Below are 24,714 nucleotides of genomic sequence, written 5' to 3'. Positions count from 1 at the left end.
GCCATGCTGCTGTCCTAAAACTATTATAGAGACCATGTTGTCACTATAATCCCGACCACTGAGGTGTTCTAATCATAACTCGCAGCCATATTAATATGGATGATTTTGATGGGTCTACAAAGAATATAGAGATAAGGGCATCCCGTGGCAATTGCACAGATTTATTTATTTCGGTTTTTCCGGCCATATGTGGGACACACAAGGTATTCAAAATGCTTGCCGCCCAAATGAACGAATGCTTTCCGGATAGATTTCAAGTTCTGTTTTACGATGCTTTAGAGCACTTGGTGATGCGCTCCAGCCCAACGCTGTAAGCTCTGGTAAGGCAGGGACCGGAGCTCCCGGCTGTGTCGGCTTTAGAACCGGAAGTGAAGAATGTCTGGCTGATCCAGACTACAGGGAGAAAACCATTAAGGGGCAGTATGCCCTCAGATAAGCCGACGCAGAAACCTGGGAGAGGGCTGTCCAAAAAGAAGAAAAGCCGGGGAAGATGCTACCTCCGCAAAGGATGATGGGAAGCGGTAATCGTCTCCTCCCCTCCACCACCGCCCCCGTACTGAGGAGCGCTGACGTCACGCACGCCGCCGGCATGCCCCGCCCCTGGGCTGGCTCACGTAACTAGGGGTGGAGCCACAAAGCGATTTGTGGGAGTCGGAATCATGGCGGGCTTGGTTGACTTCCAGGACGAGGAGCAGGTGAAGTCCTTCCTGGAGAACATGGAGGTGGAGTGTCACTACCAATGCTACCGCGAGAAGGACCCGGAGGGTGAGCGCCAACCGCGCAGCCTGGGACATAGGGGAGGGGCGCGAGCGTGGGGTGCAGACGTGGTCACGTGGCGGGCCGAGGACGCCTAAGGACTGGGTCAGGGACACTACGGGCCTGTGGGCGGGGAGTTGTAGTGCACCGGGGGCGGGGCCTGCAGCGGAGGGCGGAGCTCTCAGGCTAGATGCTGTGTAGTCAGGTTTCCGGTGCTAGGACTGGAGGTGTGAGGGTGAAGTGGAACCTCGGCGTACATGTTTTTGAGGGAATCGTTTAAGATGCAGGAAATAAATGAAATATATGCTAGTAGTAAATGCGAGCCAGAATTGGTTGGCATCATGCACCTGTAATTCTAGCGTTCGGGAGGCTGAGGAAGGAGGATCACTTAGAACTCAGGAGTTAAGGACTAGCCTGGACTACATAGCAAAACCCGGTCCAAAAAAAGAATTGGAGAGGGAGATTGGAGTGGTAGTCCAGCAATTAGGAGCCCTTTCACAGTTCTAGGGAAGCCAATGCCTCTAGCCTCTGCTGCCACCACATCACATGCTCATATACACACATCCATAATTTAAAATAATAAAAATTAAATCTTTTTTTTTTGAGACTGTCATTATGTAGCCTTGACTGGCCTAGAACTTACAGTGTAGACCACGCTAGCCTTGGACTCAGAGCTCCTTCCTCTATCTTCTGAGTTTTTGGCATGAGCCACAGGCCTGTTAACAAATTAATAAATTAATTAATTTGTTGAGATGTGATTCTTTGTGTAGTCCTGACTGTCCTTCTGTTGACCAGTCTAGCCTGAAACTCAGATATCTGCCAGCTTCTGTCTCTCAAGTGCTTGAAGGTGTGGGCCACCACCATCCAGCACAAAATTTAAAAAAAAAATTTTTTTTTGTTTTGTTTTTTTCAAGGAAAAAAAAATTTTTTTAAAGATAAGTGAAATGTGATAAAAGAACTGAGTGAAGGGCACTGCCCAATGGCATGGCTTTTGAATAAAGCTTTGAAGGAGGAAAGGAACCATTGTAAGTCTTTGCCAGGCAGAGGTAATAAAAGGTCAGAAATGGACTCTTATGTGCAGTGAGGAGGTGGCATGTATGAGTGACCGATGCCCAGACAAGTGTCCAGTGTCTGTGGGTTGTTTTCCTATTGTTTTATTTAAGGGAAAAGAATGAAAATGGCTCTGGCCCTCCTTTCCAGTAGCTTACAACCTTGTTCCCAAGAAATGACTGTTTCTTGAAATTAGTCCACTATAGTGTGACTCTGGATAAGGAACCCGGGATTATTCTTTTTTGTTGTTGTTGTTTTTTGGTTTTTGGTTTTTTCGAGACAGGGTTTCTCTGTATAGCCCTGGCTGTCCTGGAACTCACTCTGTAGATAAGTCTGGCCTTGAACTCAGAAGTCCGCCTGCCTATGCCTCCCCAGTGCTGGGATCAAAGGCGTGCACCACCACGCCCGGCTAGGATTATTCTTTGGGAGCTAGTCCATGTCCCAATTGAAGAGAAATTTCAGAGGAAATGACCCTCTGTGGTCTCTGAGGACCAGGGTGGTTGGGCATAGTCCACAGAGGCCAGCTGTGTAGTCAGTGTGGGAGAGGTTGGGGAACAGAGAGCTTTTTTGGAAGGTGAAATGAGGATTGCTCAGAATCAAGTCAAATTAATGTTTGTTTTGCAGTCCTGAGGCACAAAGCCTGGGCTCTAGCTCCAGTTCCAGATAAGTTTGTACAGGGAGCCTGGACTGCAGTGTACCTTGCCTTTCTAAGCAAGGAATTTAGACCTGACTCTGTAGGCATGTTTGAGGAGTTTGTGGTAGTTGATGTGAGTTACATGGAGGACATGTGGAGCAGGGAGTGCAGGAGAGCCCTGTGAGAACTGGCTGAGCGCTGGGTTGTAGGTTGGTTGGAAGAGCACGCACCTAGTGTACCCGAGGCCCTAACTGAGTAGTATGCCTGGCTCAGACTGCATAGACACATGCTTAGCGTGAGATCCCAGCACTCAGGGAGGTAGAGGCAACAGGATCAGGGACATCCTTAGCTACATATTGAGTTCTGGTCCAGCCTAGGTTATATAAGACCCTGCCTCAAATTAAACAAACAGAAATAACATCAATTATTGTTATTATTCTTGGTGTTAGAATGTCCTCTCACCAGTTAGCTTCCTCTGTAGTCATCCAGACAGGTGCAAGCGTATGCTCTTGTGCAATGGTTTTTAAAATGCAAAGTGAATCTTAATCACTTCCCTTCTCTTTAAGAGATTTCTCAGTGGGTAGCTTACTCATATGGTTTTTCATTGTGGGGACTGGGATTGAACCAAGGGCCTCCGCACTCTAGGCAAGGACTGTGTCACTGAGTTACACACTCCTCCAGCCCCACTTTCCTACTCCTAAGAACCCTTTGTGCGCTATGGTTTGTAGTAACATGCCCATTGTGGAGAGAGGCGCAGCACTAATTTCTTCCCGTGTTTGAGGTTCTTACCTCCCTACCCCATACCGCCTTAACTTGGCCTCCTCCTACCACATTTGTGCCGTGTTTATTTCCCCTTCCACCTGTTTCTGGACTCTTTCCATTTCGTTGTCTTGATTCGATAGGGATGGAGCCACCCAGGGCCTTGTACTTTGCCTTGTCATGCATGGAGTGACACCTCCAACTCCTTAGTCCTTCTGTATCTTGTGCTCTCTTCAGCTCAGCTGTCACAGTCCTCCGTGGGACCTTCCTTGGTGCCCAAACTGTCTTTTTTTTTTTTTTTTTTAAGATTTATTTATTTATTATTATACATAAGTACACTGTAGCTGTCTTCAGACACTCCAGAAGAGGGCGCCAGATCTCGTTATGGATGGTTGCGAGCCACCTAGTGGTTGCTGGGATTTGAACTCTGGACCTTCGGAAGAGCAGTCGGGTGCTCTTACCCACTGAGCCATCTCACCAGCCCCAAACTGTCTTAACCATAAGACGTACAATGAACTTTCTCATCAGGCTGTTTTATTTCAGTTATAACTTAGTGTTTGAAAACACTGCATTTCCTTAATGTATTTCCTCCTTTCCTAGCCTGCCTGAAAATGGTTCTCTTTCACAAGGTTGTGAAGGGTGACTTTGAACTCCTTATCTCGTCTCCACCTTGGGAGTGCAGGCACCATAGATGTTTACTTGCATGCCTGGCTTAAGCGTATAAATATCAGAAGGGCAAATGACAATATTCCTAGCAGCTCTGCATGTGTCATATACTTTTATACATGAGCGTGTGTGTGTGTGTGTGTGTGTGTGTGTGTGTGTTTTCAAATATTTGATGACTGAAAATGAAGGAGAATAGCCTTTGATGTTGCTGGGAACGCTAAGAGGCTGGCTAGAACTGGAACATCCTAGATATGGAAAACCTATTTCCCACTGCTTTGGTAGCTTCCATTTCTATTTTCGGGGCTTCAGGTTTCCCCAGGCCAGGTAGTAAGGTAATTACATCTGATTTCTGGTTTTCTGCTGCAAAAGCCATCCACAAACTCTTTTTAGGTTTTAGTGTTTTTATTACAGAACTTGAAGAGAGGTTCCAAAGCTACCAAAGTGTCAGTCATGGGAAGTCAGCTAGGGTTAGGCCTGGCTGGTCTGGCAGGGGTGAGTCTTCCTGATCTGAACATTGCTGGCCTGGGTGTGTGTGTGTGTGTGTGTGTGTGTGTGTGTACGTGTCCCCTTCTAAAAAGGGCTGGACACTTTGTTTCCCTGCTAAATCTGATTGAGATTTGAGAGCTAGACTTGCTCTGATTGTACCTGGCCCTGAACAGCAGCTGCTGGCACGATTGATTGACCTCTTCCCTCCTCTCTAGGTTGCTATCGGCTGGTGGACTATCTGGAAGGAATCCAAAAGAATTTTGATGAAGCTGCAAAGGTGCTGAAGTTCAACTGTGAGAAATACGGGCATGGTGACAGCTGTTACAAGCTGGGGGCCTATTATGTGACTGGCAAAGGTGAGCTGCAGGGCTTCCTGGGCATGGGGGACTGTGGTGCACAGAGTACACACAGGGGCTCAGCAGGGAGGTAGTGGAAGGACTCGAACTGTAAGTGAAGCAACCTCTGGGGTTTCTGCTTGCACATTGTAGGACCTTGACTGGTTCTCTCTCTCTCTCTTTTTTTTTTTTTTTCTTTTGGTTTTCCGAGAAAGGGTTTCTCTGTAGCCCTGGCTGTCCTGGAACTCTCTTGGTAGACCAGGCTGGCCTGGAACTCGGAAATCTGCCTGCCTCTGCCTCCCAAGTGCTGGGATTAAAGGCATGCGCCACCATTGCCTGGCTTTTTTTTTTTTTTTTTTTAAGATTTATTTATTTTTTTATTTTGTTTTGGTTTTGGTGTTTTTTGGTTTTTCGAGACAGGGTTTCTCTGTGTAGCCCTGGAACTCACTTTGTAGACCAGGCTGGCCTCGAACTCAAAAATCTACCTGCTTCTGCCTCCGGAGTGCTGGGATTAAAGGCGTGTGCCACCACAGCCCGGCTTATTTTTTTATTTTATATGTGTGTACTGCAGCTGTCTTCCGCCCAGCTCAAAAAAAAATTTTTTTTTCTTTATAAAGATTTATTTGTTTATTATATGTAAGTACACTGTAGCTGTCCTCAAATACTCCAGAAGAGGGCATCAGATTTCATTACAGATGGTTGTGAGCCACCATGTGGTTGCTGGGATTTGAACTCTTGACCTTCAGAAGAGCAGTCGGCGCTCTTAACCACTGAGCCATCTCTCCATCCCCTCAAAAAATCTTTTTAAAATTACATTTACTTATTTTGGTATGGGACAGGTGTGTACTGTGTCTTACATGTGGAGATCATAGGACAACAGAGGATCTTTACATAGCCCAGGCTGTCTTCAAACTCACAAACTCCATCTGCCTCTAACTCTTGAGTGCTGGATTTAAAGGTGTGCACCATTAGGTCCAGCTCAATTTTTTTTTTTTTTTTTTGGTTTTTCGAGACAGGGTTTCTCTGTATTGCCCTGGCTGTCCTGGAACTCACTCTGTAGACCAGGCTGGCCTCGAACTCAGAAATCCGCCTGCCTCTGCCTCCTGAGTGCTGGGATTAAAGGCGTGCGCCACCACGCCCGGCTCAATTTTTTTTTTTAAGAGCAGAGTTTTATTGTAGCTTTATTTTATCCTGGCTAGAGTCATCTCAAAGGAGGAAGTCCCAACTGAAAAAATGCCTCCATTAGATCAGGCTGCAGGCAGCCCTGTAAGGCATTTTCTTTTTCTCTTTCTTCTTCTTTTTCTTTCTCTCTCTCTCTCTCTCTCTTTTTTTTTTTTTTTTTTTTTTTTTTTGTGGTTTTTCGAGACAGGGTTTCTCTGTGTATTTCTGGCTGACCTGGAACTCACTCTGTAGACCAGGCTGGCCTCAAACTCAGAAATCCACCTGCCTCTGCCTCCCAAGTGCTGGGATTAAAGGCATGCACCACTATGCCTGGTGGGCATTTTCTTAATTAGTATAGATGTGGGAAGGTCCAGTCCATTGTGGGTGGTGCCATCCCTGGGCTGGTGGTCCTGTGTTCTATAAGAAGCAGTCTGAGCAAACCATGGGGAACAAGGCAGAAAGTAGCACCCTCCATGACCTCTGCATCAGCTCCTGCCTCTGGGTTTCTATCCTGCTTGAGTTCCTGTCCTGACTTCCTTCAGCGATGGACTATGGACGTGTAGCCAAATGAACCCTGTCCTCCCCACGTTGCGTTTAGCAATGCTGTTTCAGCGCTGCCATAGAAACTGATAGGTTATTTCTCTGCCAGTGATGGGAGCCAATTCAAGCCAGATTAGATTATATTAAAGGCAGGTTTATTGGAAAGCTGCTCTTGGGCGCCTTCACTGGCCCCAAGAATTGGAGTCACCATGGGTGGTGGGTCAAGAAAAAGGGAGACTGCCGGGTGTGGTGGCGCACGCCTTTAATCCCAGCACTCGGGAGGCAGAGGCAAGCGAATTTCTGATTTGAAGGCCAGCATGGTCTACAAAGTGAGTTCCAGGACAGCCAGGGCTACACAGAGAAACCCTGTCTCGGAAAAAAAAAAAAAAACAAAAAAAAAAACAAAAGAAAAGAAAGAAAAAAAAAGAGTTCTTTATTTGTCAGTGGCTGAGAGCAGACTCGAACCAGAAAGAACCCTCCGCCTGAATTGAAGTAGGATGTGTTGCTAAAGTCCAGATCATAATTATATCACACCAGCCTGGTGTGGTGGCGCACATCTTTAATCCCAGCATTTGGGAGTCAGAGGCAGGCAAATTTCTGAGTTCCAGGACAGCCAAGGCTACACAGAGAAACCCTGCCTGGAAAAACCAAAATAATAATAATAATAATTTTTTTTTTTACATCACACCAGAGGCATGGGGTAGGGGTGGGGGTCAGTTTGTTAAAACAATTTGTTTTATGTTGGAAACAATGGACCTCCGGAAGCTGTATGAGTACATTCTGCTCAGCAGGATGTGGTGGGGTGTGTGCTGGAGAGCAGTTGGATGGAATTCCATAAGCTAGAACAAAATGGAAGTACTTTGGGCAGTTCAGGTAAAGATATTAACATGTGGGCTATAGAGATGGCTCAGTGGTTCAGAGCACTGGTTCTGGCAGGTGACCCAGGTTCACAACCATTTGTGACTCTAGTTCCAGGAGACTCAACTTCTGACCTCCTTAGGCACCAGGCACACACAGTGGTGCATGTACATATACACAGGCAAAATGCTTGTATAAAATAAATAAAAATAAAAAATAAAATATTAGTAAAGCTATCAGAATATGCTGAGCACAGAGTGAGAGTTGAATAACTAGCCTTTATATTTTTTCTCATGCCCTAATTATCTCATAAATAATGCTAAGTTTTTGCCAGATAACAAGTTATCTCTTCTTCTCTATGGGTTAGGAGTTTGGGGTTGTTTAGCTGGGTGTCTTTGGACAGGGAGGCATTGCTGTAGTCATTGGAAGGCTTGATTGAAGTTGCCATTTAGATGTTGGCTTACTCACTGGCCTGATGGCAAGGCTTTGCTCCTGACAGCTATGGTCAGGAGCCCCCTGTGAGCTCTCCATCTCTCCTGGGATGCAGGATCATGCTAGCTTCCTTCAAAGTAAGTACCACAGTATAGAGAATCCAAAACTGTTTGACTCAGTGGTTTACACTGGCTGCTCTTCCAGGAGAGCCGGGTTCCATCCTCGGTACCCACATAGCAGTTACAACTTTCTGTAATTCCAATTCTCTGGTATCTGATGCCCCATAGGCATGCATATGATACAGACATGCATGCAGGCACTCATCTGCATTCATTAAAATAAGAAAGAGGGGAAGGTGGGAAAGGAGAGAGCATTGGACAGTCCCAGCATTTGGAGACAAACAGCTGTGTATCTTATGAGGCTAGCCTGAGCTACATAAGAAAGCTCCGGGATAGCCAAAACTATATAATAGAAAGTTCTTTTCTTAAAAAGAGACGGAGAAGGGCTGGGCGTGATGGTGCACGCCTTTAATCCCAGCACTCGGGAGGCAGAGGCAGGCGGATTTCTGAGTTCGAGGCCAGCCTGGTCTACAAAGGGAGTTCCAGGACAGCCAGGGCTATACAGAGAAACCCTGTCTTGAAAAACCAAAAAAAAAAAGAGAGACGGAGAAGAGAATTTAATGCCTTTTTAAAGATTTATTTATTTTATGTATATGAGTACACTGTAGCTGTCTTCAGACACACCAGAAAAGGGCATCAGATCCCATTACAGATGGTTGTAAGCCACCATGTGGTTGCTGGGAATTGAACTCAGGACCTCTGGAAGAACAGAGCAGTCAGTGCTCTTAACCACTGAACCATCTCTCCAGCCCAAAATAAATAATTCTTTTTTTTTAAATGGGGGACCAAGTCACTAAATTTGGCTCATGGGAAGAAGAAAGGACTTGAGTTCCAGTCCTTGTCAGTCCATGGTACATCTCTAACCCTAGCACTCAAGAGGCCAGCATGAACACATGTAATAAGACTCTGTTTTAAAAAGAACAAACAGCCGGGCGTGGTGGCGCACGCCTTTAATCCCAGCACTCAGGAGGCAGAGGCAGGCGGATTTCTGAGTTCGAGAGGCCAGCCTGGTCTACAAAGTGAGTTCCAGGACAGCCAGGGCAATACAGAAAAACCCTGTCTGGAAAAAACAAAAAACAAACAAAAAAAAAAAAACAAAAAAAAGAACAAACAAAATCCCAGAACTGTGGATAAATAAAAAATGACCAGCACTTTTTTTTTTTTTCAGACACCCTTAGGTAGCTTAGGTGATCTCAGACTTTCTCTCTTGTCTCTGCTTTCTCTGTGTGGAGATTATAGGTGGTTCCAGCCATTCCCAGCTCCTGGGGCATTTCTTTCCTTTTTAGTTGTTTAGGGGTTTTGTTTTGTTGTGTTTGTTAATTTGTTTTTGTTTGTTTGTTTGTTTGAGACAAGATCTCTATACCTGGGTGTCAATGTGTCAATTGAACTCACAGACATCCCCCTGCCTACTGCCTTTCAAGTGCTGAGATTAAAGGCTTGTAGCACGCACTGGGCTTTTTTTGTTTGTTTGAAGTCTGCCCTGGAAGGTTAGTTCCTGGAGCTTTGTAGGATCAGAATCCTTAGGTTCTCCAGGTCCTTGTGCACAAAGTATTCGCATAAATACACATCCTTCTATACACTTGAAATCATTTCTAGTTTGTGTTACCTAAGATAGGCTAATCTCTAATGTAAATAGTTGTCATACATTGGACTGTTCTGGGAATAATGACAGGGGAAAATCCATGCATTTTTAGCACAGCCATGGTTTTTTTCCTGAATATTTTCAGTCCATGGTTTGTTAAATTTGCAGCTGCTGTCTGGTTTGAATGCTGTAATGGTACTTTTAACTAATGGGATCTGCATATGCAGAACTCATAAATATGTAGGGCCAACTGTAAGTTTAGACTAAGAAACATTCAGTTACTTAGTTTAAAATGCTCTGTTCTCACGGAAGCCCCAGGAGGTAGTCTCTGGCGCTCTGACTTGGCATGTCTCTTCCTGTCTTGGCTTCCCTGTAGGATAGTGTGGGAGCCAAAGATTTCATGGCTACCTAACTGGCTACCCTCCTCCATCTTGCTTTAGCTCACAGGACTTGACTCAGGGATTGTTTCCCAACGTTGGCTAGAAACAAAGGTTCAGCCCTGGTGACTGGGGATTGAACCCAGGCCCTCCGACTGTTAAGCAAACACTCTCCCACTGGGCTTTCTGGCCAGCCCGAGTTTACTTTTTCTTCTTTGTTTTCTGTCTTTGCAGGTGGCCTGACTCAGGACCTAAAGGCTGCCTCTTCCTGCTTTCTGATGGCCTGTGAGAAACCAGGAAAGAAGTCTGTCGAATCCTGTCACAACGTTGGACTACTGGCACATGATGGACAGGTCAACGAGGATGGCCAGCCTGACCTGGGGAAGGCCAGGGACTACTACAGCAGGGCCTGTGATGGCGGCTATGCAGCCAGCTGCTTCAACCTCAGCGCCATGTTTCTACAGGGTGCCCCTGGCTTTCCTAAGGACATGGGTCTGGCGTGTAAATATTCAATGAAGGCCTGTGACCTGGGCCATGTCTGGGCCTGTGCCAATGCCAGCCGCATGTACAAGCTGGGAGATGGTGTTGATAAGGACGAGGCCAAGGCTGAAGTGCTGAAAAACAGGGCCCGGCAGCTGCACAAAGAACAGCAGAAAAACGTCCAACCTCTAACATTTGGGTAGTGCGTGGCCCAGCCCCCTTCCCAGCAACAGACGATTCACCCTGGCAGCTCCTCTCCCACCCGAGATGAGCCCTTGGAGGTCACTCAGTGCCATCTGCTCCAGATTGTCACCTGTTGGGAGTGGCTAGAGTGTTTTAGTAAATAATCCTTTGTGTGCACTCTGTGAAGACACCTACGTTTATGGGGGTGTGTCTTAATTTATAAACTGGACCTGTGAGAGGAGTAAATGGCAGAGCCATATGTAGACTTTTGGGGGCTGGGGAGACAAAGAGAAGTTGGGAAACTTAGCAGCCCAGGCCTGAAAGAATCAGCCATCATTATCATTTTAGTCGGAAGAGCTTGAAAATTAGAAAGTATCCTAATTTGCATAACAGAGGTCTTAGAACATTGAGGCAGTCACGACTGCCGCCCTCTGCCTTACATAACCCAACCGTGGTGTGTGGTGTGGGCTCCTTGTTGATCCAGTCAGACCTTTCCGCAGACTTAGCCTCGTGCTGAAGAAGGTTGAGGTGGTTATATTAGCCTTGCTGTTGCCAAAGGAGACAAAACCTAAGCTTCCCCTCCGCTAGACAAATCCCTGCCATTAAAAATTAGCCTCTCGCCTGGCTCAGCTCCTCCAGGGAAGACAGATGACTCTGGAAGCAGCTCCAGCTAGGAATTTGGGACATGGTGACAGGAAGTTGTCCATTGAACCTCTCCCCTCCCTTCCCCTCCCCTTTTCTGTTCTGTTCTTTTTTCCTCCCCTCCCCTCCCCTCCCCTCCCCTCCCCTCCCCTCCCCTCCCCTCCCCTCCCCTCTTTTCTTTTCTCTTTCTTTTTCTTTTCTTTTTTTTTTTTTTTTTTTTTTTTTTTGGTTTTTCGAGACAGGGTTTCTCTATATAGCCCTGGCTGTCCTGGAACTCACTTTGTAGACCAGGCTGGCCTCGAACTCAGAAATCCGCCTGCCTCTGCCTCCCGAGTGCTGGGATTAAAGGCGTGAGCCATCATGCCCGGCCTCTCTTTCTTTTTCAAACAGACCATTGTGCTGCCTTCTGCTGGCCTTAAACTCCTAGCCCTGCCCCAGCCCCACTGGTGCTGGGGTTCCAGGCACGCACCACTATGCCAGGCAGGACTGAGTCTGTTAAGCTGTCCAGACGGATGCACTGTTTCAGTTGCTTTTCCGTCTGCTGTGCTGCTGTTCTCCAGATCCTGGCAGGATGCAGTGTGTTCATCATGGTGTGTATGTGTGTGTGCCTTTTTAAGAATTTTTTTCCCTTCTGTTGTATCTCTACTTGTCACCAGGGGGCGAGCTTGTCCTTTTTCTCTGATAATTATACCGTTGTCTGTCACTACCCTGGTCCCCCTTTCCAGTCTGGCAGCTAGCTTCCCCGAGGAGACAGGCTTGCCTTTGAAGGTTGTGAGCACAGCCCCCTGCCTTCCGAAGTCGATTCAGGAGAGAGTTTTTCCTGAGTGCAGAGACAGCTTTTAAAAGACATCGTTTGTTTTCAGAATGTCTTGAAAATAGTATTTGGTGTGATTGAGCACCATAGGCCAACAAGCATTGGAAAGGTGCTAATCATGCATGGGCAACTACATAAAACCACAGGAACACTTCTGCAGCACCTGACGACCCACGTTCAGTCCCTGAGAGCGAGCACACAGTGGAAGTAGACAGCCGGTTCCTGCACATTGCCCTCTAACCCACGAAGGAGTGCACACACAATAAATGAATACATGTAATAAAACATGTAAAACAAGACAAATGATTAAAAGACAACTCAAAGCCATGTGTGGTGGTGCACATTGGAGGCAGAGACAGCCTGGTGCACATAGGAAGTTCCAGGGGTACATAGTGAGACCCTGTCTAAAGAAAAAAAAAAAAAGAAATGGCAAATGTATGTGTGAGATGCCTTCTGCAGCATGGCAGGAGGGGTGCAGACTGCACTGCGCACACTGCTGTGGCGAGGGGCCACACAGCATTGCAGGAGGAATGCAGAGTGGCAGGGACGGGCATCGTGAACTGGGACACACAGTGGCACAGCCACTTGCAGAGACAGTTGATCAGTATTTAAACGAAACATACAGCATCTTTTGGTAATCTTGTCCCTTTATAATTCCCCAGGGGAATTAGAAATCTGCTCATACAAAAATGCATGTGCATTTTCTTAGGAGCCTGTTTATAATTGCCAAAGGAATTGGAAGCAGTGACGGTGTCCGTCAGTAAATGCAAGGGTAAATGGTACATCCCGATGATGGAATGGCTACTTCAGAAAAGAGTCACAAAAGACAGAGAGGGCCCTGAACAAAAGGCCAGCCTGAAAGGCCAACCAATCCATTCGGGATTACAACTGGAGGATACTGGTATCCTCAAAAAGTGGACACATACTTTTGGTCTTAGCATTGGAGACAGAGACAGGTGATCTCTTGAGTTGGAGGCCATTTAGGGTTAGATATAACAACTTTGTCTTGAAAAACCAAAAGAAAGAAGGAAAGAAACAGTAAGTTAGAGCTTGGCAGTGTGTCTCAGTGGTAGAGTATTGTGTTCCAGCACTGCAGTTAAATCTGAGGTGGCCGACTGCAGAGCTGGCTCAGCAGACAGGAACACTCACTGCTCTTACTGAGGACCTGAGTTTGGTTCTATCACCCACATGTTGGCTCAGAAACGTCTCCATCTATTCCCAGGGGATCTGATAACCTCTTTTGGCCTCTGCAGGCGTATATGGAACACCAGTATATATGCAAGCAAAAGTCTTATACGCAACATAAAGTTCTAAAATGTTCACGTGGCAGGACAATTGGAGAACTGTTTTTTGTTTTTTGGTTTGTTTTTTTTTTTTTTTTTTTTTTTTTTTTTTGGTTTTTCGAGACAGGGTTTCTCTGTAACCCTGGCTGTCCTGGAACTCACTCTGTAGACCAGGCTGGCCTCGAACTCAGAAATCCTCCTGCCTCTGCCTCCCGAGTGCTGGGATTAAAGGCGTGTGCCACCACGCCTGGCTGGGAGAACATTTTTTCAGGCTCAGGAGACCACTCTGTTGGTACTCTTGCCAGTGACTACAGGTCATGAGCCATCTTTTCACACTGGTAAAACGTGAAGAGTTAACCATGAAGTAAGCAAGGGCTTTACAGATGGCGTGTGCATGTAAGCCCTCTGTGGAGTGTCCAGGCTGTTTCCTGTAAGGGCTGATTCTTCATACATAGGAAACTGCTATATTGTCTCAATTTTGCTGTGAACCAAAGCTCTAAGAAAATGTATTCAAAACAGAATCACCCAGATACTACCTCACACCCAGTAGGACCACTACTATTAAAATAAACATCACATATAAATTGGAGCCTTACATACTGTTGATTGGAATTTGTCAGCTTAGAAATAAATTTCTGTTTTATGAAATTGTTTGCAAATACTTGTGAGTATCAGCTTTGTAGAGAGAAAGCCTGGACTTCACCTCTTACAGGTGTTTGCAGTTCTGGGTTAGTCAGAGGCAAACTAAGCCTATGTGTTTAGGCACCTGATAGTGAGAAAGATACGAAATTTTAAATTAGTCCTGGGAGCCAGTAATTCCACTTGTGTATACACATTTCCTGGGACATCTTTGTAGCCTGTGTTCATAGTAACATCAGCCAAAGGTCCAAGCAGCCCACGTGTCAGTGAGTGAAGAGACAGGGTGCCGGCACACAACGCAAGCATCCACAGAGGAGGATTCTGATGTGATACGACAGGAACAAACTGAAGACCCCGCTAAGTGAAATGAGCCAGTCACAAGAAGCTAAGTGATATATGTACTAGTATAGAGCCGTGCGTGAAGAATTACTAAATGAACAGAGGTTTCAGGTTTGTAAGACAAAAGGAATTGCTGGTGATTGGTTGCAAGCCAGTGTGTGTAGTTCACCGGAGCTGGGTAAGCATGCATCTAGAATCCATGAGCAGACAGGCAATCCTGTCTAAAATAGGAAACCCAACAAAGACCTATCCTGTACATGTAAATATGGTTAAGATAATAAATAGTGTGTGTGTCTTAGCACGATTTTAAACTATATTTACTTTTTTTAAGTCTAGGTCTCACTATGTAGCTCTGGTTGGCCTGGTGCCTTCTGTTCAGACTAGATTTGTCGTGAACTCAGAGATTTGCCTGCCTCCTCTTTCTAAGCACTGACTGAGAATAGAGGCATTTGCCACCACATGTAGCCAGTATTTTTTTGTTTTTGTTTCGCTTTTCTTTTTCTTTTTTTTTTTTAAAGATTTATTTATTTATTATATGTAAGTAAACTGTAGCTGTCTTCAGACATTCCAGAAGAGGATGCCAGATCTCGTTGCGGATGGTTGTGAGCCACCATGTGGTTGCTGGGATTTGAACTCTGGACCTTCGGAAGAGCAGTCGGGTGCTCTTACCCACTGAGCCATCTCACCAGCCCCACATACTGTCTTTACAGAGGACCTGACTTTGATTCTCAGCAACCATGTCAGGCAGCTCACAACGGCCTGTGATTACAAACCCGTGGATACAGTGCCTCTGGCCTTGGGGATGCCTGCACTTATGTGCATGTACCCATACACATAATGAAAATTAGCTTTCTTTTTGTCTTTAAGACTTGTTTACTATGTATAGATGTTCTGCCTGCATGTATGCCTGCACACCAGAAGAGGGCACTGTATCTCATTATAGATGGTTTTGCACCACCATGTGGTTGCTAGGAATTGAACTCAGAACCCTGGAAGAGCAGCCAGTACACTCAAACTTCTGAGCCATCTCTCCAAGCCCCCCAAATTAGCCCTTTTTAAAATTAAGAATTGGTCCAGCATTTGGGAAGCAGAGACAGGTGGATCTTTGTGAGTGGTCTACAGAGTGAGGTCCAGGACAGTCGGGGTGATTAGACAAAGAAACTCTGTATTGAAAAATCAAAACAACAACAATAACAAAACAGCCGGAAGAAGGAGACTGCTCAGTAGTTATGAGTAGTTGCTGCTTTTGCAGAAGACACAGTTCCCAGTACCTATGTAGTGCCTTACAGCTACCCCTAGCTCCAGTTCCAAAGGATCCAATGCCCTCTTCTGACCTCTTCAGGCACCTGGCACACATGAGTGTATGCATACACATAGACAAAACATAAAGATAATAATTTTTTAAACATTAAAATTATTCAAAACACACTTTTCATAAATACGGGCATTCTCTGTCGCTAATATTTTGGCCTTTTTCTTTGCAAGAATCATCTTTGCAAAGCCAAGTGTGAGCCTGTCTACAGAGTGAGGTCCAGGACAGCCAGGGCTACACAGAGAAACCCTGTCTCGAAAAACAAAACCAACCAAACAACAAACAAAGCCAAACGTGATGGCTTTGAACCGCACAGCAGAGGCAGGTAGAGCTCTGAATTAAAGTCCAGTCTGGTCCACAGAGGGAGTTCCTGGACTCCACAGAAAAACCCTGTCTTAAAAAACCAAACAAAGGAGAGAGAGAGAGAGAGAGAGAGAGAGAGAGAGAGAGAGAGAGAAGAATCCTGTTTTCACAGTCACACGATGGCTTCTGAGATTCTGAGGGGTCAGTTCACTTGGCCCTTATGTACTCACTCTCATTTATGGAGTAATTCCTGCCTGGGACCTGAGGTGCCTGCCTCATTAGGTCACATCCTGAGATGGACCTGGGAACAATAGAGAAGGTTAGCTGTCAGAATGTTACATTTCAAGCCAGATGTGGTGTATACTTATAATCCTGGAGCTCCGGGGATTTAGAGGATTGAATTCCAAGCCACTCGGGGCTGCATAATGAGGCTCTGTTTCAAAAAAAAAAAAAAAAAATTCCAGCGTGGGACATATGGATGATATGGGGCCTGAGCTGTGAGGCAAGGGAGGGCGGGGAAGAGACTGAGGCAACTGGAGAACAAAATTTAAGAGTACTGTCAAGCATGAATTTAAAGAGAAACATAAATTTTAGCTCGGGTAATTCCAAAGACGGTGGGAGCCATTCATTCTGATTTGACGCTTGTGTGAATGGGTTGAACAAGAAACAGCTGTTTGCTGTTTTTTAAAATGGATGTAAATACATCTAAAAATAAGTTACTTTTTTTTTTTGATTTGTTTTATGAAATTGTTTGAAAACTTTTGTGCAGAGCAGCACAGGGCAGAGAAAGTGCCCTGATCATGTTGTGCAGTGTGCACCATTCAGGATTAGTGAGGCGGACTCACCTGTTTAGGGCACCTGACAAGGAATGAGAAAAACTCATTAAAAAGTAATTGTTTTAGGGGCTCATAAGATGAGTCAGTGGGTAAAAGTGCTTGCCCTCCCCCGCACCCCAAACCTGAGAGTTCAACCCCCAGAACTCTCATATAAACAAGGTAAGTGAATCCAGGCTCCCTGTATGTCTGTAGCATGCAGGTACCCACACACACTAATGATGAAGATACTAAAAGATTAAATACAGTTTTAGAAAGCTTTGGCTTCCGAGCTGCTCTTGCCACACAGATCTTCACTTGGAAGCCTCCCTTCTCATGGTTTGCAGTGATTGTGTGGACCCAGACCTCACTTCTTAGGTCTGAAGGGCGGATACTGGTGTCCACTCTTTGTTCTGCACGTTATTGACTCTCTGATCTTGGACAAGCTACCCAACCTTCTGTGTTCAGGTAGATAAGAAAGCATTCGTTCCGACAGGGCCTTGGGAGGATTAAGCAACAGCCGCTGTCTATCTATCTATCTATCGTAGAATGATGGACTGCAATGGCAGATTCTTTAGTTAGGTCATTGTTTCTTGCCCCATTGTTTTGTTAGCTTCGGTGGGAGTCTAGCCTTTAAAACCCGGCTGCTGTCATTTAACTATCTGGGGAGCAAAGGAAGGGGCTTTCTGGGGAGGGGGGGGTTGATGGCATAGAGCAGCTGCAAGAGGTAGGCCTGGGGCAGGCGGCTTGGGGCCCCTCTCTTTCCTCTGCTGCCTGAACACACTCCCTGAGAACAGCAGGCTCCCAGTGGAAGCTGTTCCCAGCTGTTGCCCCTCCTCTGGCCTGAGAAGTGCCAATTGTATTACATACAGTTTATGTATCAGTCCTCTGTACTGTTTAAATCGGAAAGACAGTCCTTTCCCCAACATGTCTCCTACCCCCATGCCACTGTATTTGGTTCCTTCTTGTTCCTTGGGTTTCTACATCAGGGATTTGCCTGTAGTCTGTGTGAGCTACCACCAAAAGGTGGCCAGCACACACATGCTAACTGTGGGGGTGGATGTGTTTTATAACTACTAACAGACACTGCATACCTTGAATATATATACTTCCATTTGTAAGTTTATTATGAATGAAATGAGAAAGAAACAACAGAAGTACCCAGAAGCCTATAGTGGATTTTCTCCTGGAACCCCTTCTGTCCCTGGCCTCCATTCCTCCAGGCTGCAGTGATGCAGTGGCCCCTGCGCCTACACATAGCCATCACCCATCAGAACATTCATGACACTTGCCAGCCTCTGCAGACCAGGTTGGCCTCAAATTCTGATAAGAGATCTGCCTGCCTCTACCTCCCAAATTGTAGGATTAAATGCATGTACCACCACCACCTGTCTGATAAAACATCTTTAATAAGGCAATATAAAAGAAAGCATTTGGTTGGGACCCAGTTCCTGGTAACACACCTCCTCCAATAGGACTACACCTTTTACTTCTTCCCAAATAGCCAACTGGGAACCAAGATTTAGCTATATGAACCTATTGGGGCCTCTTCATTCAAACATCCACAGCTGTTGGCTCAGCTTGCTACATTGCCAAGGCTAGCCCTGAATTAGTGAAATCCTTACAGTACTAGGATTACACACCACCAGCTATGTAACAAGATCCTTGAGAACTACCAAGGGGACCAGGAAGCGGTTACCCATGCCTTTAATCCCAACAGATCGCTGTGAGTCTGAAGCCAGCCTAGTCTACAGAGACATTTCAGGACAGACAGGGCTACACAGAGAATCCCTGTTTTGAAAAACCAAAAGAGAAAGAAAGGAATGACTGAGCCGGGCAATATGGTGCACGCCTTTAATCCCAGCACTGGGGAGGCAGAGGCAGGCAGATTTCTGAGTTCGAGGCCAGCCTGGTCTACAAAGTGAGTTCCAGGGACAGCCAGGGCTATACAGAGAAACCCTGTCTCGAAAAACCAAAAAAAAAAAAAAAAATGGAAGAACTGCCAAGAGGGAGTGAGCCTAGAAGGATGACTCACGGGTAAAGCGCTTATTCACTCCAGAAGAGGGAGTCAGATCTCGTTACGGATGGTTGTGAGTCACCATGTGGTTGCTGGGATTTGAACTCAGGACCTTAGGAAGAGCAGTCGGGTTCTCTTACCCACTGAGCCATCTCACCAGCCCACAAGGAAACTTTTATTTTCTCCATTTTTCATACAGAGAGACCAAGTCTCGGCCAATGTAGCTAGTAGGAACACAACAGACCCAGTGGACAGCAGCTGGGATTAAGACTTGGTCCTGCCTGCAGCCTTCCATTCAGATGCTGGAAACCAAGCAGCACACATACGGTATCTTGAGGCTTGAGTAGATTCTGGGGAACAGGAGTTAGAAGCTAAGGCCAGCTGCAGTGGGACATGGCGTCCCCACAGCTCACTCTGTGCTCCAGAGTCCTCTTGGCTTGGCTACACGGATGGCCCAGGAGAACATGCCTAAACTGGCTACTCTGCTCACCTTTAGCAAACTGCCCCTGGGCCAGGGTTCCCTGAGGGAACCTGAACCAAGCTGGGTTCCATTACTCCAGGAATAGCAGCTGACACTGCTCCCCACCCACCGATGGCTTCTGACCAGGTTCCCTGAGGCCCCAGCGGTCTCCAGAAGCCAGTGGCAGCAAGCTGTGATCAGGAAGCTGCTGTGGGGTAGGTAGGAATAGTGACCTTAATTGCCTTCTGTGTACAGGGGCCTCCTGGAAGAGAATGCCTGGGAGGAAGGCTGGGAGCCTGGGGCCTGTTTTGTAGATGAGGAAATGGGATGGGGGTGGGGGCTCAGATGTAGTTTGCCCAAGGTCATGGTGAGCGCATGGTAGGCCTGGAGTTGAGCTTAGGCTGGCCCTGCTGTGACCCTAATTCTGTGAGAAGGAAGGACTCTTAGGATCTCAGAAGGGTCCTGGTGCGGCAGACAAGTTCCTAGGCCTCAGAATTGGTGCCTCAGGAGAATGTGGCCCAGGATCCTATAAACAGCAGGTTGTAACGGGATGAGGGGCCACGTACTTATAACCCTAGCCCTCCAATTGCTGCAGATTCAAGGCCTATCGAATGAGATCCAGGCCTTCTGGGGCTACAAACTTAAGACCCTGTTTCAGAATAACAAAAGAAAAGAAGATCAGACTGACTCTCAAGTTAAGGCCCAGCAGCTACATGTAGGTGTTATGCAGCAGTAGAGCCCAGCTGGCCTTTAGCTCTCTTGGAGTCTAATGTTTCCTTTGTTTTGCACTGTCTAGGCTTAGCTTCTAGTGGCCACTTGGCAGGAGGAAATGAACAAAAGATGCAGTGTCCACTCAGGACCTGTACCTCTGCAAAGGGTGGAATTTGGATTAAAATGCCTGGTCAATGTTTGGTTTGGGCTGGACTTTATCGGTGCTCAACCTATAGGTCATGACCCCTTTGGAAGTCAAACCACCCTTTCAAAAGGGTTGCCTAACACCATCAGAAAACACAGGTATTTACGTTACAATGTGTAACAGCAAAATTATAGTTATGAAGTAGTAACAAAATAATTTTAGGCTTGGGGTCACTACGACATGAGGAACTGTTAAAGGGTTTCAGCTTTAAAAGGCTCAGAACCACTGGGCTAGAGGGTCTTTAGGCTTCCTTCGCTCTCTGCCCTCAGAGCTTCATAAAAGACATGGCGCATGCCAGTGGCCGGCAGTAACTGTACAATTCCCACTGTCCCCAAAGCAAGCTTACCAAGCACCCTAAGCTCTCGGAGCCACAGGTAGTACATCTCGCTTGAGGGACTCACACGAACTAGCTAACAAGCTGAACCTTTCTCCTCTGTCACTGGGGAGTCAGAGACAACCTAACTGGAACCTCTCTGCGTCTGCTTCCGCTCCGGCCTCCAGGTTCAGGCCTTGAGCTCCTGCCCTGGTTTCCCTCAATGTGGAGGTGTAAATCAAATAAACCCTTTCCTCCCCCAAATTGCTTTTGGTCATGGTGTTTATTACAGCAACAGACACTACACTGGGACACCCCGCGTTTTCAATTATATACTGGACCCTGCAAATTATGTAGTTTGTTTATGTAGCTGCTGGGCTCTGGAGTGGAAGGCATCTGCTCCGGACCTGCAGTGGTTCTGGGATCTGTCAGAGGCTTGTCAGTCCTGTGATCCCATCATTTAGGTTAATGACTGAGTCACCAACAGACAGGAAGGAAGCTAGTCGCAGCCACACCGGGCAGGTCTGGTTGCTACTGCAAATCTCTTCAAGATTGTAGAGATACCAGAGAGAAGCCTGGCGCAAGACAAATTCTGGGGATCAAACTGGAAACCACAGAGGAGAAGTGTGATGTGAGGGGTCTTAGGCTCAGAAAGACTCCCTAATAGCCAAAATGTAATCACAGTATGCAAATTAGACCCCAATAAAGCTATCAAAACACAACTGTGATGATGGCAGCTGATAGAGACAGAGCAGTTCCTGTGTAAGAAAGGAAAGGAAAGGAATGCAATAGCAGCTAGCTGCTGCACAATGGTCTCCACGGGAGGTTAAGTCCTATCTCCACCACTTGTTAGCCATGTGTGTGACTTGGGGCAAGTTCTTTGGCCTCTCTGACCTTCCATTTTATCACCTCAAAGGTAAGGAAGAAAATATCCCGTCCCTTGGATTAGTGTGAGGATAAAATTTACATATATAAAACTTGCTAGTAGAACCAACATCAATGAAGTACAATGAGCAGTGTTAGTCATTTTATTTAATCCTTAGAACAAGTCTACAGTATAGGACCGTCACAGAGGTCCCCTGTAAACGGAGTCTTGGGAGAGGTAAGTGGCTTGCAGTTCACAGCACTGAAGCAGGTTCTGTCCTAAAAGTTAAGTCAGACTTCATGGCCATTATCCTAGAATTTCAACCACAGTAGGTGTCTAACCAATGTTCTCTAAGCCTCTGGGAAAAAAGTAGCAGACAGATTCCTCTCTGAGCCTTCAGAACCAATCCCACTTGGTCCCTCCCTCCCTGCAGGCACAGTCCAAGCTCAGTCTCTCTGGCCTCTGAACTCACCTCGGTCTGCTAGTCTCACATCTGCACAGCATTCCATGGTGTCATGTTCTCACTTTCTGTGTCTCATTGGTTTGTGGCCGCCTTCCTGGCACACAGCCCAGTGTGCCAGTCCTCCAGACAGATCCCAGCCAGCCAAGGCTGCCGGCCCCCAGAGACCATTGAGCCACATGGGAAGGGGCTGTGCAGTCTAAACACCAGGAACTCAGGAGAGGCTATGTCTGGGTGTGTTCGGAGTCACTCGCAGAGTGTGGTAACAGAGGCAAGGCCACAGGGCCTGTCCACTCTCCTACTTAATGCAGCTCATGTGAAAGATTCCAGAGTTCCTCACTCTGCTTCCAGACTCTGAAGTTTGTCCATTATGCCTAGGAACCTCCATGGTCCTTTATAACTACTGAGGGCTAACCCCTACAGCTCTGTCTGTCCTGGAACTTACTTTGTAAACCAGGCTGGCCTTGAAATCAGAAATCTGCCTGCCTCTGCCTCCCGAGTGCTGGGATTAAAGTGCCACCACGCCCAGTGATAGGTACAATTTTTGTTCATCTTAAAGAATTCAATTATATTTGACATCAAAAGACTAGAGAGAGACAGAAATAGAAAAATAGATTTTATGCTAAATATAGAGTGTATACTCAGCATCAACCAGGGTTAGAGTGTCAGAGGCGAGGTAAGCTGACCTGTCCCTTCCATGAGTCCCAGTGGCAAGGTGCCTCATAAATTCCTTCATGTGTGAGCATCTTGTACACTGTGCATGATTGTAGTGGTGCTGCCCTTGGGCAAGTCAGTCTTTTCATCAGTTCTCACACTAAAGGAATTGTAGCCTATTCCATGGGCAGGGGAGGAGAAGGCTGTGTATGTTTAGTGACATTGCTCTGTTTTCCTTCAGGGGTGAAGAGCGAAGAGACTTTACAGACAGGATTTTGAGCCATGTGTGGTGCTGCATATCTATAATACCAGCATTTGGGAGGTAGGAGCAGAAAGATCAAGAGTTTAAGGTGTCTGAGGCTAGCCTGGGCTACATGAAAGTCTGCCTCAAGGGAAAAAAAAAAAAAAAAAAAAAGAAGCTGGGTGTGGTGGAGCATGCTTTTAATCCCAGTACCCCGGAGAGGGAGGCAGGTGGATATTTATGAATTTGAGGCCAGCTTGGTCTACAAAACGAGTTCAAGGGCAGCCAGGGATGTTACACAGAAAAACCCTGTCTGGAAAAAACAAACAAACAAACAAACAAACCCAAAAAACTCCCAAGAATAATTTTAATTTTATACAACTTTGCAGACTAATCTTTTTTTTTTGGTTTTTCGAGACAGGGTTTCTCTGCGTAGCCCTGGCTGTCCTGGAACTCACTCTGTAGACCAGACTGGCCTCGAACTCAGAAATCCACCTGCCTCTGCCTCCCGAGTGCTGGGATTAAAGGCGTGCGCCACCACGCCCGGCCAGACTAATCTTAAATGAGGTAGTTTTGTTGTAGTTGTCTCTCTCTCTCTCTCTTTTTTTTTCCCTTACTGGGGATGAAATAGAGAACCTTAAGTGTGTTAAATTTATTCTCTTCCAACGGGGTTATACTCCTGGCTTATAAAAGCTTTTAAAAATAAGTGTATGTGTGTGTGTGTGTGTGTGTGTGTGTAGTGTGTGTAGTGTGTGTGTGTGTGTGTGTCTGTGTGTGAGAGAGTATGGGGGTGGGTACTGCAGAGATGGCTCAGCAGTTAAGAAACTGGTCACTCTCTCAGAGGACCTGGGTTCAAGTCCCGACACTTACTTGGCAGCTCACAACCATATATAACCCCAATTCCAGGCTATCTCAATTCCAGGCTATCTAAAGTCCTCTGTTGGCTTCCATGGGCATCAGACATACAAGCAGTATACAAACATATGTGCAGACAAAAAAATCTGTACACATAAAATAAAAATATTAAAAAACAGATGGGCGTGGTGGCGCACGCCTTTAGTCCCAGCACTTGGGAGGCAGAGGTAGGCGGATTTCTGAGTTCGAGGCCAGCCTGGTCTACAAAGTGACTTTCAGGACAGCCAGGACTATACAGAGAAACCCTGTCTCAAAAAATGAAAATATATATATATATATATATATTAGAAAACAAACAAACAAACAAAAATGAAACATTTAATGTGAGGCACCAGAGAGATGGCTTAGCAGTTAAGAGCATTGGCTGCTCTTCCAGAAGACCCAGGTTCAATTCCCAGCACCCACATAGCAGCTTACAACTGTCTACAATTCCAGTTCCAGGGGATTCAACACACTCACCCAGACACACATGCAGGCAAAACACCAATACACATAAAACAAAACAAACAAAAAACCATTTAATGCTACGTTCAACATGTCCCCGGAGGTCAAGGGACAACTTGTAGGATTCAGTTCTCTCCTCCCACCATGTGGGTTCTGGAAATGAAACTCAGTCATCAGGCTTGGTGGCAAGTGCCTTTACCTGATAAGCCATCTCATCGGCCCATACACAAACTGAACTGTAACCCAAAATTAGACCAGTCAGGGCTGGAGAGATAGCTCAGCAGTTCAGAGCACTGACTGCTCTTCTAGAGGTCCTGAGTTCAAATCCCAGAAACCACATGGTGGCTCACAACCATCCGTAATGGGATCTGATGCCCTCTTCTGGTGTGTCTGAGGACAGCTACAGTGTACTCATATAAATAAAATAAATAACTCTTAAAAAAAAAAAAAGCAGCACTTACCGCTCTTCCAGAGAACCAGGTTACGTACGATTCCCAGCACCCACAAGGCAGCTCAAAATTATCTGTAATTCTAGTTCCAAGAAATCCAACACATACATGCAGGTAAAACACCAACGCACCTAAAGTATATAAATATAAAGTTACATTAAAAAAAAATGAGACCAGTCTTTTCAGTTTGCCTCAGACTCCACTAAAACTAAGAGAGTTCCAGGCAAAAGAGGAGACATTGGCTGCTTGACGACTGCAGGGAGGGAAAGCATCCGAGTCTATGGGAGGCTCTGCTGAGAGCTGTCCTCTGTCATTCTTTGAGTCTTTCAAGAAAGAATCTCATCTGCCTGGCACACGGAGGCTGGCTGTGCCTCTTCTGAGGAACAAGTGGTTTGCTTTTATCTCAGGGACACCGTGA

General features: G+C 46.2%; 1 protein-coding gene across 1 annotated transcript; it reads left to right on the top strand.

Annotated features, from left to right (window-relative positions):
- The first annotated feature begins 613 nt into the window (after positions 1–613).
- Positions 614–10,608, top strand: Coa7 (cytochrome c oxidase assembly factor 7). The gene is made up of 3 exons (XM_021161101.3): positions 614–765; positions 4,567–4,707; positions 9,990–10,608. The coding sequence occupies exons 1-3, from the start codon at positions 660–662 to the stop codon at positions 10,436–10,438; spliced, it is 696 nt and encodes a 231-aa protein (XP_021016760.1). The 5' UTR covers positions 614–659; the 3' UTR covers positions 10,439–10,608.
- The last annotated feature ends 14,106 nt before the right edge of the window (positions 10,609–24,714 follow it).

Source organism: Mus caroli, unplaced genomic scaffold (genome assembly GCF_978045245.1).
Source record: "Mus caroli unplaced genomic scaffold, Mus_caroli_1 scaffold_6, whole genome shotgun sequence".
Classification (NCBI taxonomy): domain Eukaryota; kingdom Metazoa; phylum Chordata; class Mammalia; order Rodentia; family Muridae; genus Mus; species Mus caroli.
This window is presented reverse-complemented; position numbering and strand designations above follow the sequence as displayed.

Coding starts and splice junctions, on each gene's coding strand:
- Coa7 (XM_021161101.3), top strand. CDS start 660: ATGGCGGGCTTGGTTGACTTCCAGGACGAGGAGCAGGTGAAGTCCTTC. Junction 766..4,566: donor CCGCGAGAAGGACCCGGAGG/GTGAGCGCCAAC, acceptor CCTCCTCTCTAG/GTTGCTATCGGCTGGTGGAC. Junction 4,708..9,989: donor CTATTATGTGACTGGCAAAG/GTGAGCTGCAGG, acceptor CTGTCTTTGCAG/GTGGCCTGACTCAGGACCTA.